The sequence below is a fragment of the Cynocephalus volans genome, chromosome 4 (genome assembly GCF_027409185.1).
Source record: "Cynocephalus volans isolate mCynVol1 chromosome 4, mCynVol1.pri, whole genome shotgun sequence".
NCBI lineage: Eukaryota > Metazoa > Chordata > Mammalia > Dermoptera > Cynocephalidae > Cynocephalus > Cynocephalus volans.
In genome coordinates, this window is record NC_084463.1 from 25895256 (window position 1) to 25914542 (window position 19287).

The following is a 19287-nucleotide window of genomic DNA, read 5'->3' on the forward strand; positions in this document are numbered from 1 at the left end:
GGTAATATGACCAAGCCTCTATAGACATAACACTTCATGTAAAACGTCCAAATTGTTTCTTTACATTTCACGTTCCCTAAGGAAAAGGACTGAATGTCTACAAAACAACCATATAATGAGGCTTAATAAATAAAATTACATAACTAATACTTGTAATTTTAAGAGAGACAAATGAGACATTTAACAAAAATAGGTGGCAAAATGAAAGAGAATAGCATAACCATTAATTTTGAAGAACAGTGTCTGAAGATTAAAAGATAAAAGATCTGGTTTCTTTTTTCACTAACATGTCTCTCTGTGTATGTGTGTAAATACATATATACATATGGTGTAACTGTAGTCACACAGTTACAATTCATATACAATATATATGAAGTTTCAAAATCTTTAATTTCTCACACATTTATTAACTCAAAGACAAACTAATAAATCATTTTGATATTAAACATTCATTTTCTTTCCTAATCAAAATTTTAGTTAAACTTAGAAGGTTTCCCTTTTCTGGCTAATTTAGTCTCCATTTAGATATTTAAATGAATGTCCATCATATGAATATTTGTTCTTCATTTTTTCCCTGATGAAACATAAAATTATTTTAATATGCCAACTAGAATATGAGGGTACTTTAAAAAGTTCATGGAAAAATACAGTTGAAAGATAATACAGGAAGTGACATCATCAAAATGGTGGAACAGATGATCCCCAGTATTGCTCCCCTCAACACCATCAATTTATAACTACTACAAAGCAAAGACTGCCATCCTGGGACTGCTGGCACTCAGGGGAAGAGGAAGAGAGACCTGTGAAGTTCATGAAGGTGTGAAAGGACATGGCAAGAAGGAAAAGGGACCACTCACTCCGACCCTACTGAGCTCTGGCTGCTACTGAGCTGGCATGGTGCCAGGCTGGCAGCAGGCATAGCACACGGAGTAGTAAGAGAAGGCAAAGCCACAGTGGCACCCACTGTGTGAAGCTGCTTAGAGTATACAGGGAAGAAGAGGGCTTCAGAGTGCACCATACCAGCTCCTAGGTCAGTAAGAACACTGGCAGGATTTCCCTAGACCCACATAAGAGCAAAGGACTGTAGAAGACCAAAGGAAAGAGTCACCCAGAAGTCAGTGCACCATCATGAGGGGCTTGTGCACAGGCTGCCGAATGGGAAGAGTTTGGAGTGTATGGTGGGAGGGGGTAGGCAGGCCCACCAGGGGAACATCAGGGCAAAGCATGGGCAGCTTATCTAACTTTTGATCAGAATGGGTGCCACTCATTGGATACCCATCAGGGCAAGAGAACCACAGGGAGTGCAGTTTTCTGGGAAGACTCAGTCCCAAGCCGGAATTTCCACACAGTTCAGTTCTCCACCATGACCTTACAAAACCCAGAAGTGAATAAAAGGCCAACAATTAAAATCTGATTCACACAAAAAGACTTCTCCGAGAATCAGCAGCAAAGCAGCAATTTAGCTCAAGCCCAAAGCTCAAGTTCTGGTTCCCAAAGGAAGTTCCTTCAGTTTGGAAATTAACAGCAGGACAGCAAATTAGTTCCAGTGCAAAGTTTAATAAGCTAATAAGCTACCATAGAATGGAAAAAAAACACTGACCAGAGACAAAGCTCTGATATTACCAGTAAAGGTCTAATGCTACCAAAGAACACCAAGAAAACCTGGAACAGACAGCAGCCTCAAATCCCCAGGCACCAACATAAAGACACAAAGATCAAGAAAAGTAGAGAAATATAACCACACCAAAGAAAACAAAGCACCAGCAATGGATCCAGAAGAAAAGCAGATTTATGAAATGTCTGAAAGAGAATTCAGAATAATGCTCCTAAGGATGTTCAGGGCATCACAAGAAAACACAGATAGAAAATTAAATGATATCTGGAAAAAAGTCAGGAGCAGAATGAGAAAATTGACAAAGAGAATCAATTAAAAACAACAAAATAGAAGTTCTTGAAATAAAGAATATATTATCTGACTGAAAAACTTAACAGAAAGTCCAACAAAAGACTTGATCAAACAGAGGAAAGAATCAGTGAACTTGAAGACAAAAATACATGAAATTATCCAATCAGAGGAACAAAAAGAAAAAAGAATAAGAAAAAATGAAACAGAAATATAGCAATTATGGGATTCCCTCAAGCAAAATAACCTTTGCCTAATTGGCATACCCAAAGGAGAGGAAAAAGAAAGAGACCTAGAAAGAATATTCAAAGAAATAATGACTGAAAACTTCCCAAGTATGGAGAAAGATAACAGCATCCAGGTATAGAAAGCTCACATGTCATCAATCAAATTCAATCCAAAGACCCAAAGGCACATCATAATCAAATTATTAAAAACCAAAGACAAAGAAAGAATACGGAAAGCATCAAGAGAAAAGAAACACATAAAATTCAATGAAGCACCAATACATCTCTTAGTGGATTTCCCAATAGAAACCCTATAAGCCAGAAGAAAACAGGATGATATATTCAAAAGTGCTGAAGGAAAAAAGACTATCAGCTAAGAACTTTGTATGCAAAAATCTAACATTCAAAAATAAAGGCAAAATAAAGTCTCTCCCAGACAAACAAAAGCTAAGGGAATTTATCAACTCTAGATCTGCCTTACAAGAAATGCTACAGGAAGTTCTTCAATCTGAAGGAAGACAACACTAATAAGCAGCAAGAAAACATTTGAAGGTACATAACTCATTAGTAAAGTAAGTTCACAGACAACTTCAGAACACTCCAATGTTGCAAGAGTAATAAACAACTACTTATATCTTTAGTATGAAGACCAAAGGACAAACTTAACAAGACAACAGCAAATACAACCATACAAGAGAAAGACAATATAAAAAGATGTAACTTGAAATAACAAAATGTCAAAAAGTAGGGAGGAAATGATGCCAGAACATAGAGTTGGCTCTGTTTTCTTTTTTTCCTAGATATCAAAGTTAAGTTATTACAAGTCTAAAATAATCTGTTATAACTATAACATGCTTTTTGTAAGCCTCATAACCACAACACAAAAATGTATGAGACATTTTAAAAACAAGTTGTGAGAAATCAAAGTATATCGCTAGAGAAAACCACCCAACCACAAAGGAAGACAGTAACCAGAAAAAAAGAAAAGAGAATATACAAAATGACTAGAGAAAAGATTTAAAAAATGGCCATAACAAGTCCCTATATATCAATAATAACTAGAAACGTAAATGGATTAAATATCCCAATTAAAAGACACAGAGTAGCTGAACGGATTATAAAACAAGAACCAATAATGTGCCTACAAGAAGTTCACTTAACCTATAAAGACACACATGAACTGAAAGCAAAGGGGTAGAAAAATATATTTCATGCAAATGGTAACCAAATAAGAGCAGGAATAGCTATACTTATTTCAGATAAAATAGACTTCAAGCCAATGAAACTACAAAAAGATAAGGAAGGTCATTATATCATCATAAGGAGATCAATTCAACAAGTGGATATAATGATTCTAAATATACATGCACTCAACACTGGAGCGCCCAGGTAGACCTAATGGGAGAAATATACTCTAACACAATAATAGTTGGGGACACTTTAATACTCCACTTTCAGCAAAGGACAGATCACCCAGACAGAAAATGAACCAGAAATCATCAGAATTAATCTCTACTCTAGGCCAACTGAACCTAATGAACATTTAGAGAACATTTCATCCAAAGCTTCAGAATACACATTCTTCTCAGCAGCACATGGAACATTCTCTAGCATAGAATATATGGTGACAAAACTAGTCTCAACAAATTTCAAAAACTGAAATCATATCAACTATCTTGTCCAACCACAAAAGAATAAAACTAGAAATCAACAAAGAAAAGGGACATTAGAAACTGTACAAACACACAGAAATCAAAAAGCACACTTGGAAACAATGAATGGGTCAAAGAAGAAATCAAAAAGGGAATCTAAAAATGTCTGGAGACAAATGAAAATAAAAACACAACACACCAGAACCTATGAGATTCAGTGAAAGTAGTTCTAAAAAGGATGTTTACAGCAATAAATGCCTACACCAAAAAAGAAAAAAGACTTCAAATAAACAAACTATTGTTATACTTCAAGGATCTATGAAAACAAGAACAAACCCAAAATCACTAGAAGGAGAAAAATAACAAAGACTGGAAAAGAAACAAATGAATTGGAGATTAAAAAAAATACAAAAGATCAATGAAACAAAGAGTTTTTCAAAAAGATAAACAAAATCAATAAACCTTTAGCTACTAATGAAGAAAAAAAGAAAGAAGACTCAAATAAATAAAATCAGAAATGAAAAACAGGACATTACAGCTGATATCACACAAATACAAAGTATCATAAGAGATTACTATGAACTATAGGCGAACAAACTGGAAAACACAGAAGAAATGGATATATTACTGGACACACACAATTTACCAGGGTTGACTCATGAAGACTTAGAAAACCTAAGCAGATCAATAATGACTAATGAGATTGAAATAGTAATTAAGTCTCCCAACAAAGAAAACCCAGGACCAGATGGCTTTACTGCTGAATTCTATCAAACATTTAAAGAAGAACTAATACCAATTCTTCTCAAACCCATCCAAAAATCTGAAGAGAAGAAAATACTTCCGAATGCATTATCCAGCATTACCCTCATACCACAAACAGAAAAAGACACAACAAAAAAAGAAGACTGCAGACCAACATCCCTAATGAACACAAATGTGAAGATTTGTGAAGATCTCCAATTCAACCTCAACAAAATACTAGCAAACCAAATCCAACAGCACATCAAAAAGATCACTCACCATGATCAACTAGGATTCATCCCAGGATGCAAGGATGGCTCAGCATTCACAAATCAATAAACATGATACACCACATCAACAGAATAAAGGGAAAAAACCATATGATCATTTCCATAGACAAAGGAAAAGCATTTGATAAAATCCAAAACCCTTTCATGATAAAAACGCTGAACAAATTAGGTACAGAAGGAATGTACCTCAACATAATAAAAGTCATATATGACAAACCCACAGCTAATGTCATAATGAATAGACAAAAATTGGAGACTTTCCTCTAAGATCTGGAACAAAACAATGATGCTCACTTTCCCACTCTCATTCAACATAGTGCTGGAAATTCCAGCCAGTGCAATAAGGCAAGAGAAAGCAATAAAGGGCATTCAAATCTGAAGGAAGAAGTCAAACTACCCTTATTTGCACATGACATGATCATATACATAGAAAGTCCTAAAGATTCCACCAAATAATTATTAGAACTAATAAATGAATTCAGTAAAATGGCAGGATATAAAATCAACACACAAAAATTAATAGCCTTCCTCCACATCAATAACGAAATAGTTGAAGAAGAAATCAAGAAAGTAATCTCATTCACAATATCTACCAAATCAATGAAATACCTAGGAGTAAACTTAACCAAGGAGCTGAAGGACTTCTACAATGAAAACTGTAAAATGTTGGTGATAAACACTGAAGAGGAAACAAATAAATGGAAAGATATCCCATGTTCATGGGTTGGAAGAATTAATATCATCAAAATGTCCATATTACCCAATGCAATCAACACATTCAATGCAATCCCTATCAAAATACCAATGGCATTCTTCACAGAAATAGAAAAAACAGTCTTAAAATTTGTATGGAACCACAAAGACCCCATGAAGCTAAAGCAATCTAGAAAAAAGAAAAAAAAAAGGAAAAAAAAGAACAAAGTTGGAAGCATCACACTTCCTGACTTCAAAATATACTATAAAGTGATAGTAACCAAAAAGCATGATACTGGCATAAAACCAGACAAATAGAACAATGGAACAGAACGGAGAGCCCTGAAATAATCCACACACAACCAACAGATTTTTGACAAGGTGCCGAAAATATACATGGAGGAAAGGACAGCTTTTTCAACAAGTGGTGCTGGGAAAAGTGGATATCCACATGCAGAAGACTGAAACTAGACCTCTATCTCTCATCATATACAAAAATCAACTCAAAATGAATTAAAGACCTAAATTTAAGACCCAAAACTATGAAACTACTAGAAAAAAACATATGGAAACATACGAAATGGGAGTGGGCAGCACTCTTGAGCAAGACTACAAAGGTACAGGTAACTAAAGCAAAAATAGATAAATGGTACCACATCAAACTAAAAAGCTTCTGCACAGCAAGGGACATCAACAAAGTGAAGAGACAACCTACAGAATGAGAGAAGGGTTTGCAAACTACACATCACACAAGGGGCTACTATCCAGAATACATACGGAACTCAAACAACTTAATGGCAAAAAACCAAGTAACCTAATTAAAAAAAAAAAAAATAGGCAAAGAAACTGAACAGACGTTTCTCAAAAGAAGACATACAAGTGCCCAATAGGCACATGAAAAAAATGTTCAACATCATGACTCAGGGAAACACAAATTAGAACCACAATGATATATCATCTCACTCCAGTTAGAATGGCTATTATCAACAAGACAGAAAGTAACAGATGTTGGCGAGTATGCAGAGAAAAGGAAACCCTCCTACATTGTTGGTAGGAATGTAAATTGGTACAGCCATGTGGAAAACATTATGAAGATTCCCCAGAGAACTAAAAATAGATCTACCTTGTGACCCAGCTATCCCACTATTGGGTATATACCCAAAGGATATGAAATCAATATATCAGAAACAAACCTGCGCTCCCATGTTCATCACAACACTATTCACAATAGCCAAGAGATGGAATCAATCTAAATTCCCATCAATGGATGAATGGATTAAAAAAAAAATGTGGTATATATACAAAATAGAATACTATTCAGCTATTTTTAAAAAACGTATCATTTGCAGCAACATGGATGGAACTGAAAACCATCGTGTTAAGTAAGTCAGGCACAGAAAGACAAATACCACATGATATCACTCATATATGGAATCTTAAAAAAAATAGTGGCTCTCCTAAAAGTAGAAAGTAGAACAATGGTTAGCAGAAGCCAGGAGGGGAGAGGGGTCAGGAGAGAGGAGAGTGATGGACCTAACAAGTACAAAACTATGCTATCTACCTTAAGTGAATCATTATGCGCACTATATGCACATACTGAAATAACACACTGTACCCCACAAATACGTACAAGTAAATGTTAAAATAAATAAAAGAAAGATAATATAAGTCTTTCCGCGAACTTTTTGAAGTACCCTCGTATATCTGTATATCTGACTCAGTCTTCAAGGGGTTTGGCTCTTCATGTTTATCAAATTTTAATTCTACTCTGAGTTAATTTTTTGTTTTTCTAGTCTCCATTGGACAGGCTGGCAACAGAGAGTTTTGTCTTCAAAGACTATTAAATTCATTTCTTATATTTTCCCTAGTGCTTTTTTCTCTTTAATTGAAAAAGCATGACAACTAAGAAAAAAATCACAAAGATATTTTCTGTATCTAACACTTTATCATAATTACATTCACTTTATATATCACCTAAGTATGCATAGTTTTAAAGTTTTATCTACCGTTTATATATAATATATTTTAAGTTCCTACACTGTATTCAAACTTACAATTTTTAATAACTGCATAATTTATAAAACAATTCCTCCAAAATTTGGGTATTCAATTATTTTTGCTCTAATATATAATGCTGTCATAAGCATTTTTATTCTTATTTAATTATAACATTAAGATAAATCCATATGGAGTGGAAGGGCTGGATGAAAGGAACACTATGAAGTCTCTTGCTATGAAGCACCAAAATGTTTTCCAAAAAGGCTGTACTAATTCCGAGCTACCTGAAAACAACTATTTTTACATATTGGTAAAAATCACTGCTATCTTTAATGGCACTGAATATCATAATTTAGAAAAACAGCTTTGCTGTTTTATTAATATGTACCAATGTAAAATGATATCTAAAAGTTGCTTAAAGACACATTTCCATGATTACAAATGAGTATAAACATTGTTCTTTATTTGGTTTACCATCTATCACCCTGTGACCATAATATGTTTATATCTTTTCTCCATTCTTTTATTCAGGGATTTAAATGTTTTTCTCAAAAATCTGAGTGATATACTATACACTACTATAGCAGCATTTCCTTATTCCAAAAAAATAATCATTTTTCCTAGTCTATGATACCTCTCCTCTACATGTTATTTTTTATTATATAAAAAGTGTATATTTGAAGCTACCTCTTTATGTTTTTTGTTTAAATCTGAGAAAGATATTATTTCTTCTATCTCAAAACAAAATCAATTCACATTGGCAATTCTATAAGTTTAAAATAGTTAACCCTCATAAATTTGGAGTTTATTTTCAGTGCGATAAAGTGGAGATTAATTTTTTTCAAACTGCTATTTATCTCAATATATATTAAATAACTCTCCTCATGACATGGTTCTAAAACCACACTTCATCATACTTATATATAGTAATAACTATTTCTGAACATTCTGTTTCCTCTGCCTTCTAGTTTTGAATATTGTTTTAATATATTGTAAAGTATGTCTCCCATCCTATCACTGATTTTCCCCTACAATGCTCTTTGATATTCGCGCTGGTTGATTTTTCCATATGCGTTTTGACTAGTTACAAAAATAATCCTCACATTTTTTGTTGTTTTTTAAAGAACTGCATTAAGTTTTATTAATTTGGGAATAACTACTGTTTAAAATAGCATTTTGTCTACTCTGAAGATATATGGTATAGTCTGCATTAAACTTATAAGTCCACTGGTATTCTTTAAGCAATGAGTAAGACCTTAATTTAGGCTTGACATTATTAATGGTATTTACTACTGGTTTTCACTAGTAGTCTTCTCTTCTCAAAAGGCATAACGGGTATTTCTCATCAGGATTCAGAATTTCACAAATCATCTATTTTTGGTACTTATCCACATCATAGATAGATACCTTCTGAACATTCTAGCATACCTAAAAGAGATGGTATGGGAAAGTGCTATTTTAAAATATCAAAGGAAAACTCCTTTTCTCCTTCCCTCCTATCCATCCATCCACTCCATCCACTCATCTAAACACTTAAGGAATGTAAATGTTTAGGCAGAAATGCTGGAAGACTAGTTTTGGTATTTCATAATTTCAAACCTATGAGGTTTTTCTAGGAGAAAAATTAAATATTTTGGGATAAAGTATGAGCAGGAAAACTGACTTGAAGATGTTATTCTTCAGATTAAAAAATAATGCTAAATAACAGTGTTGTTGTATCTCTTGTGTGAACATCTTATTCTTCTCAAACAGATCATAACATCTCTGATGCCAACGTGCACTCTTAGACCTCTCTCCAGCCTCTGCTCCACCTAGAACTGAGACAAGTACTTGAGAAAGCTCAATACATGCTGTTGAACTGAAATGAAACAGATTACCGCTTGCCTACTCCATAACTGGTTATAGAAAACCAATATGGAGAAGTCAGAAACTGAAATTATGAGCTTGTAAATTTTATTTTTACCTTCAAAACCAGAATTCAGAAGGTGCTCCCCCAGGTCACAACCAAACACCCTCTCTTTCAAGATCCCCCGCTGCTTCAGCTTCTGTTTTGTTGGACGAGACTTCATGAATGTTCTTAAGAAAGTAATGAGCTTGCCGTGCTTTTTAGACACTAAAAAATAATAATAAATAGGAAATACCTTAGTTGTGGCAAGAGGTTACACTTTACTTAGTGTGAAAAGAAATTAACATCTCAACAGGATGACTGTAAAATAATCTATTACAAATATACTTTATAATCTGTAGGACATTTTCAGCATAAGTCTAGCTAACAGTTGTGTTATAATTAACATTTTAATTTTGTACTTTCTTTTCACCCATCTCTGATCTTCCTCGATATGATTGTGAGAAAATTTAAATACTGTAATCCGTGACCTTTAAATCAAGTTTGGTAAACCAGCCATCTTCCCAAGGCATATTTAAGGGATTACAAGTGACACTTGAATTTTACTGTATTATATTGCTTTGCAGATCTTTGTAATAAGTAAGACATAAAACAGTATAAGTGTGGTTTGCATTTCCAATCAATTTCTAAAATATTTTACTTGATGGTAAGAAATTTTCATAGCATAGCAATTTGGCAAATACTACTGAAAAAAGAAAACTCCCTCTTTCTCATTTTAGAGGAAAATTCCATGGTGATATAGAAAACAATTGTCAATCTAATGTCTATCTAAATACAAAACACACGCACACACATACATGCATCAGATCTTCTATTAACATTCATCTATAGTATACTGAATACATACATCACCTTAAAGCCTCTGTAGATCAAGGCAAGAGCTAAGTAAATTAATATTTGTGGAAAATCTTTCCACTGATTGATATATTAGAAAGACAACAGTGAAAGAATTGAAAGCAAACAAATCCCTAGAAAAATGACTTGCTGGGAAGTGCAGCCTACAAGGAAAATTACTCTAGAAGTCAACATACAACAAATATCATGAGCTCAGAGATTAGTTGTAGGATAGAAGACCAAGCCATGTGGCCTCAATCCTCCTGCTCAGTTAGCAGATGGTTGCTGGGAGTCTTACTGAATCTACTATGGATTCTTGAGTGAATTCAAATCTTAAATCTCCTGAACAGATGAAGACTTCTGAGGGAGCTCTGTGTGCCTAGAGTAACTTGTGGCCTAGATGGACTGATTTTTGTGTTACTATGAACCAGATCAGACATTTGCCATCTATTTCTTTTAACTTCATGGAAAATACTATTTGTAGACATAAGCATGTTTTCTATAGACTGCACAAGGGCAATCAACCATCCTGGTTCACCCATGACTGAGAGGTTTCCTGAGACATGAAACTTTTCATGCTAACAGTAGGAAAAGTCCTGGGCAAACTGTTACAAAGCAGTCACCCTACAATACATACAGATTAATAGAGAATTTATTCTTTTCTATGCCAATTGTTTAAAATTTACTTAGGATTGTCAATATAATTTTGATACTATCTCTGACATGCTCTGAAACACTAGGTAAATTATATCCTGTCTTGTTATCTGTGATTCCTTGCCCTAAAATTAAGTGACACACTCTCTTATCTACTAATGAGACATTTACGGCACACTTGGTTAACTTCAGAAGTCTGTTACATATAATAATACTATATTAAAAGTTATGATTTATTCTCCCCTAGTTCCTAGCAGATAGTGTGTTATGAATCTTTGTTAAAGGCATTTCTGTTCATTTTCAAACATTTACCATATAAACTTTAAAATAATTTTGACAAGGTTCTCAGAAATGTACAAATAAGTTTGGTTTTCAATAACTCAATATTATACAGTAATTTTGAACAACTTTAATTTCTATAATATTCAATATTTCCACTTGAAAAGAGGGTATATCACCATTTTTCTAAATCTTTTCTATTTCTCAGTGAAGTTTTCTAATTTTCTTTATGAAAGGACACATTCCACATATTTCTTACTAGGGATATTGCTAGGCATTTTACTCTTTCTTGTTGCTCTTGTAGAATAATATCTTTTTTTTCAACTATGGCCTTAATTGGTAATCAATGGTATGTTGGAAAATAATTTCTTATGTATAGCTCAAATCTGATCATTTATTAAACTCTCAACAATTTAGGAGGATTTCAATTGATCCTTTTGGATTTCATGGATATGTAATTGTATCAAAGCAACTATGGTAATTCTAGCCTTTTTTCTGATTGGAATAATTTCTTATTTCCATTTTAGATTTTACTAATTGGTCAGAACTTCCAAGATACACGTTAACAGTAGGCATTCATATTTTGATACTGAATTTGATGAAAATATCTACTGAATTTGGCAACTGTATATAATGTATATGAGAAAGCATCCTTTTCATTACATATTTCCAAGAATATTTCAAAGGAATGGGCCTTGAATTTTAGCTATTATTCATTCAGCAACAAATATTTAAGTACCTGCTATATCTCAGGAACTGTCCTAAGTCCCAAGATTAAGGTAGGGAAACAGAGAGACAAGGTCCTCGCTGTTAAAGAACTTATTGACTAAAGATAGACAATGAATAATTAAATAGTAATACTGATACTGCCAGCATTCACTGTACACTTAGTATGTGCAAATAACTTCACAAGTGTTTATATTTATTAACCATTCATTTCTCACAGCACTCTGTAAGGAAAATACTACTACAGGTATTATCCTCATTTTTTAGATAAAGAAACTGAGGCACAGAGCACTAAGTTAACATGCCCATGGTCACATAACCAGGATTCGAAATTAGGCCATTTGGCTCAAAGTCCAAGCTCTTAGCCACTATATGAAAATGCCTAAATGAAGACAATAAGGTAACTTCAGATTGTCTTTAGTGTCTAATAAGGAAATAAATAAGGTGAAGTAAGAGTGACTTGAGAGGAAAGAAACTACGTTAGACAGGGTGGTCAGGAACGGATACTCTGAGGAAGCCCTATCTGAGCTGGAAGCCAGGAGTGTAATGAGGCAGGAAGAGAGAGGCATGAGATGAGCTGAAGAGGAATGCAAAGGCAGGGAGTACAGGCCACAACAGAGAGTATGGGTTTTTTGCAATGAGAACACACTAAACGGTTTAAACATTTCTAAAGAGTTATTTTTAAAACAATCCACTAAATCTATTAAGAAACCCAAAAAGTATATCAGTAGAGAATTGGTTGAACAAACTATGATACATCCACAAAGAGGATTACTGGTGAGTTTTACTTCTTTTTATTTTTAAGGAGGATCTCTACCTACGATATGGAGTATTTTCCAGGATACACTGTCAAAGAAGCAAGGTAGAGAACAATATGTTTAGCATAAGAAAGGATGATGAATACACACACCACACACACATGTATGCATGTACATACGAGCTTATTTTTGCAAAAATAAACACTGGAAGGATAAACCAGGAACTAATAAAAGCGAGTAAAAAACATGAGTGGGGAAAGAATAGAGGGTGGGGATAGGAAGTGAGATTTCTTTGAGAATACCTTTCTTATAGAGCTTGACTTTTGAATTATGTAAGTGTTCTTCTATATGTTCAAAAATAAATTTAAAATGTTAAAAAAGGACTATTTGCTTAGTGGGATATATTCTACGGATAAAAAAACTGGAAAGTAATATTTAATTTCATTCAACTGTTTTACTATTGTTAATAATATTGGCAGTGTAATGCTGAAACAATTTTATGCATATTGTGGAACAAAAAATTAAATACTATTAGGAAGCAAGATTTTCAGTGTGAGAGAAAATAAGATACAATAATAAAATCAAAGAAGTTATGGGAAAAAAACCTGTAATATTAACTTCGACTTGGAAATGTCAACATGAACTCATGATTAAAACACACACACACTTTTCCTAAGCACTATCCACAAAAAGGCTTAGAAACAATGATATACCAGATGCAGTGAAGACCTTTGATCTCAGATCTGGTTTCCTAAATATCATTCCCTATTACAATAAACCCAGACTACAAGATATGCCTGAGTGCAAGTCAGCACAAGATGAGACTGGGAAACCTTGTTGTGACAGAAGACAAGGGACGGACACCTACAGACCAATGGAGCCGTATCAAATGGTAGAGTCAGATGGACTTCCACTGGCCAGATTTTAGATATCGTAAAGAATGACTATAACTGATTGTAAAATATCAAGTAAATAAACATCCATGAGTCACAGTAATACTCCCCAAAAGAAAGGAAGGAAGAGAATGGCAATTTTCAGCACAAATGAAGCCTGAAAACCTGCAGCAGTCTGCCATCCTGAACTAGGCTCCTCAACAGTAGAAAAAGACTATTTATATTTATTTTTCCTAAATAGTGATATAGGCCCAATTAATTAAGAGCTGCAATGAAGCACAAAATTAAGACAGTGAAGTGTATCACTAGCAACTCTGTGCCTCCATCTGACACTCAAGTGCTCTGGGAAATTGTGCTGATAGATGACTACATGCAGCTCTGGCTTCTACTCTGTGTGGCGGCCTGCTTGCTCCTATATACCTTTCCAAATGAATCAGAACTTTACACCTAAACTTGGAGTAGCACTGGGACAGGTGGATGTGGTCTCTGCTTGCCAATCTATATCCCAATCTGAAACACTAAAATAAGGGATATTCATAATGGTGACTAGAAACAACATCTTAAAGTGATTTCTAAACCTTCTAAGGAAGATTTAACCATATTCTGCATAGTTTTAGTGTTGCTGTTACTGTTGTTATTATAATTGGCATTCTTACTTGCTATGGTAGAGATAGTTGTGGTGAGGAGCTCTGGCATCCATAATTAATCAATTATCTATCAAGACAGACCAATTTCATTGCATTGCAAATTTAAACTACTAAAAAATAAATTTTAATTTAAAATTTGAGGATCTAATAATACTTCCAAGTATAAATGTCTCTTCGTATTAATTTTCTTCATCTTAAACTTTCTTCCCATTTCTTAGATATTAACATGGCCAAAAGGAGCCTATTTTGGATACAGGCACTGTCCCCTACCCACTGCCTTCCTGTTCAATATTACCAGTTTCTACCTTTTAGGGAGCAGAAGTATCAAATACTGTCAATTATATCAGAAGACTCCTACTAAAGAAGGTGGAGTGGGGGGTTGGTTTTAGATGCTTAAGTGCTCAAAATCCCATTTCTACAGAGGAACACTGGAATATAATGGTAAGGGAGGCTGTGAGGGTTAAGGACCACCAAATATGCTGGATTAGAGACACTACAATGATAACAATGGTATTTAAACAGCTAAAGTACATCAAAAATAAAATGCAAATCAGTACTCAGGCAAAAGTAAACCATACTATTTTATATTCAAGTGTCCTATTCTAGAGTTAAAATGCAATATTTGCCGCAGTGTTAACTTCTTCCATGCTACTTAGACATGATAGTTTTTACTTTTTTATTTATTTTTTATTCTTTTCAAAACACCCAATTTTTTTTCTATCAAAAGGTGAAATTTAGGCCGGCCTGTGGCTCACTCGGTAGAGTGCGGTGCTGATAACACCAAGGCCACGGGTTCGGATCCTATATAGGGATGGCCGGTTTGCTCACTGGCTGAGCGTGGTGCTGACAAAAGGTGAAATTTTACTACAGAATTGTAATAGTATTAAATTATTCAGATATTTGGAACATTTCCATCACATGATTTTTCATTGCAACTAAGTATACAAAATAGTTTTGCTGATGAATAATTAATTTTGTATTCTCTTTTCTTTTATTACAGAAATGAGAACTGTAATTTTATTTCTTTCCTATTCTGTTACAAATATGTTTATGTGTATATGTACATTTACCAAACGAATATCTTTGTTTTCTTTTCTCTCTTTGTTTATTTATTTATTACAAATATTCATGAGATACAAAGCTGATTGTCCTCCCTCCTGCCTATGATGTGGGGGCCAGATTCATAATGGGGGCATATCCATTACCAGAAATTACTTTTGTACCCTTTGTCCCCTCCCAATTATCCCCAACGTCCTTCCCCTTCCCCCTCTCTCCTCAACTCCAATTTGTAGCCCTAGGAATGTTCCCTCCCTCTGTTGGATCATGGCACTACTGTGGTCTGTCTTTCCTGCCTTCTTTCTCTCTTAGCTTCCACATATGAGTGAGCATATGCAGTATTTTTCCCTGTATGTTTTGCTTGTTTCACTCAACATAACTTTCTCCAGGTTCATGTTGTTGCAAATGGGAGTATTTCATTCTTTTTTTATGGCAGAGTAGTATTTCATAGTGTATATATACCACAGTTTCCTTATCCAATCATCTATTAATGGACATTCAGGTTGGTTCCATATCTTGGCGATTGTAAACAGAGCTGCAATAAACATGTGAGTGCAGATATCTCTTCAACATGATGATTTCCATTCCTTTGGATATATACCCAGAAGAGGAATTTCGGGATCATATGAAAGATCTATGTTTGGCTGTTTGAGAAACCTCCAAATTGTTTTCCAAAGTGGTTGTACTAATTCACAGTCCCACCAAGAGTGCAGTAGGGTTCCCTTCTCTCCACACCCTCGCCAGCATTTGTTATTCACCATCTTTTTTATTATAGTCAGTCTAAGTGGAGTGAGATGGCATCTCAATGTGGTTTTAATTTGCATTTCCCTGATGACTAGTGATGTTGAGCATTTTTTCATGTATCTGTGGGCCATTTATATGTCTTCCTTTGAAAAATGTCTATTTGGCTCCTTTGCCCATTTTTTTATTGGGTCATTTATTTTTTTACTGTATAATTGCTTGAGTTCTATGTATATTCTGGATATTAGTCCCATGTCAGAGGCATAGATGGCAAAAATTTTATCCCACTCTGTAGGTTGTTTTTTCACTCTGTTGATTGTTTCTTTTGCTGTGCAGAAACTTTTTAGTTTGATATAGTCCCGTTTGTTTATTTTTTCTTTTGCTGCTTGTGCTTTCAGGCTCATGTTCATAAAGCCTGCGCCCTGACCTAACTGCTGAAGTGTTTCACCTATATTTTCCCTTAGTAATTTTACAGTTTTGGGTCTTATACCTAGGTCTTTAATCCATTTTGAGTTGATTTCAGCGTATGGTGAGAGATGCATATCTAGTTTCATTCTTCTGCATATGAATATCCAGTTTTCCCAGCACCACTTGTTGAAGAGTCAATCTTTTTTCCCCAATGTAGATTTTTGTTGCCTTTGTCTAATACCAGATGGCTAACATAAGCCTGAGGAGTGATTTCTGGGTTCTCAATTCTACTCCACTGGTCTGAATGTCTATTTTTATACCAGTACCATGCTTTTTTGGTTACAACAGCTTTGTAGTATAACTTGAAGTCAGGCAGAGTTATGCCTCTGGCTTTGATTTTTCTGTTCAGATTGCTTTGGCTATTTGGGGCCTTTTGTTTTTCCATAGGAAAGGTAAGATTGTTTTTTCCATTTCTGTAAAGAATGTCATTGGTATTTTGATGGGGATTGCATTGAATCTATAGATTGCTTTGTGTAGTACAGACATTTTCACAATGTTAATTCTTCCAATCCAAGAGCATGGAATATCTTTTCATCTTTTTGTGTTTTCTTTAATTTCTTTCAGAAGTGGTTTGTAATTCTCATTGTAGAGGTCTTTTACCTTCTTGGTTAAACTGATCCCTAGGTATGGTTTTTTTTTTTTTTTTTTTTTTTTATGACAATTGTAAAAGGGCTCACTTTCTTTATTCCTCTTTCTGTTAATTCATTATTTGAGTATATAAATGCTACTGATTTTTTGGCATTTATTTTGTATCCTGCAACATTACTGAAGTTATTAACTAGCTCTAGGAGTTTTCTGGTAGAGTCTTTAGGTTTTTCTATATATAGTATCATGTCATCTGCAGATAGGGAAAGTTTGACTTCATCTTTTCCAATCTGGATTCCCTTTAATTTTTTCTCTTGCCTGATTGCTCTAGCTAGTACCTCCAGTACTATGTTGAATAGAAGTGGTAAGAGTGGACATCCTTGTCTTGTTTCTGTCCTTAAGGGGAAGGCCTTCAATTTTTCCCCATTCAGAATAATACTGGCGGTGGGCTTGTCATAAATGGCTTTTATTGTGTTAAGATATTTTCCTTCTATACCTAATTTGTTGAGAGTCTTTACCATGAAGGAATGTTGGATTTTGTCAAATGCTTTTTCAGCATCTATTGAGATAATCATATGGTCTTTGTCTTTGAGCTTGTTGATGTGATGTATCACATTTATTGACTTTCCTATGTTGAATCATCCTTGCATACCTACAATGAATCCCACTTGATCATAGTGCATAATTTTTTTTAATATGTTGCTGTATTCTAATTGCTAATATTTTGTTGAGGATTTTAGCATCTAAGTTCATCAAGGATATTGGCCTGTAATTTTCTTTTTTTGCTATGTCTCTATCTGGTTTTGGTATCAGAGTTCTGTGGGCCTCATAGCAAGAGTTTGGGAGAGTAGCGTCTGTTTCAATTGTTTGGAAAAGTTTCATGAGAATTGGTATTAACTCCTCTTTAAAAGTTTGACAGAATTGAGCTATAAAGCCATCCAGACCCAGACATTTTTTTGTTGGAAGATTGCTAACTACCGCTTCAATCTCCTTGCTTGTTATTGGTCTGTTCAGGTTTTCTATCTCTTCTTGGTTCAGTCTTGGTAATTTATATGTGTCTAGAAACTTACCCTATGTTCCAGATTTTCAAATTTGTTGTCATATAGTTGTTTATAATAGTCTCTAATGATTCTTTGTATTTCTGTGGTGTCAGTTGTAATGTCTCCCTTTTCATTTCTGATTTTTGTTATTTGAGTCTTCTCTCTCTCTTTTTTTTTTTGTTAATCTAGCTAATGGTGTGTCTATTTTGTTTATCTTCTCAAAAAACCAAATTTTAGTTTTGTTGATCTTTTCTATTGTTTTGGGGGTCTCTAATTCATTTAGTTCTGCTCTGATCTTAATTATTTCTTTCTGTCTACTGCCTTTAGGTTTGGATTGTTGTTGTTTTCAAGTTCTTTGAGGTGTAGTGTTAGGTCGTTTATTTGGAGTCTTTCCATTTTTTTGATAAAAACATTTACTGCAATAAATTTGCCTCTTAGCAGTTTCTTTTGCAGTATCCCACAAGTTTTGGTTATGATATACCTTTATTTTCATTAGTTTCTAGAAATTGTTTGACTTCCTGTTTAATTTCTTCTTGGACCTATAGGTCATTCAGGAGCCTATTATTTATTTTCCATGTATTTGCATAGCTTCCAGCAATTTGCTTATTGTTTATCTCCAGTTTCAGTCCATTGTGGTCTGAAAAGATTGTTGGAATGATTTCAATTTTTTAATATTTGCTGAGACTAGATTTGTGACCTAATATGTGGTCTATCCTGGAGAATGTACCATGAGCTGATGAGAAGAAAGTGTATTCTTTAGCTGTTGGGTGAAATGTTCTGTATATATCTGCAAGTCCAGTTGGTCTAGACTGTAGCTGTTAGTTTGATGGAGTTTCCTCTACAAGTGACCTGACGCTTTTCTCTTGCTGCTTGTAGAATTCTCTGTCTTTGAGCTTTGTGAATTTAACTATAATATGTCTTGAGGAGGATCTTTTTGAGTTGAATCTATTTGGGGACCTTTGAGCTTCCTGTACCTGAAGGTCTGTATCTTGCCCTACACTTGGGAAGTTTTCTGTTACTATTTCCTTGAGTAGGTTTTTGATACCGTTTCCTTTCTCCTGCCCTTCAGGAATACCCACAATTCGGATGTTAGAGCTCTTGAGGTTGTCTGCTATCTCTCTTAGGTTTACCTCATTATTTTTAATTTTTTTTCCTTTTTTTTTTTTTGTCTGCCTGAGTTATTTCAAACAGAC

General features: G+C 34.3%; 1 protein-coding gene across 1 annotated transcript in view; it reads right to left on the bottom strand.

The window, feature by feature from the left end:
* The window catches only part of ARHGAP32 (Rho GTPase activating protein 32), a 350041-nt gene that overhangs the window by 28722 nt on the left and 302032 nt on the right, over positions 1-19287 (bottom strand). The window contains exon 12 of the mRNA XM_063094353.1: positions 9471-9620. Within this exon, the coding sequence (XP_062950423.1) occupies positions 9471-9620 (150 nt within the window). The remainder of the gene's footprint in view (positions 1-9470; positions 9621-19287) is intronic.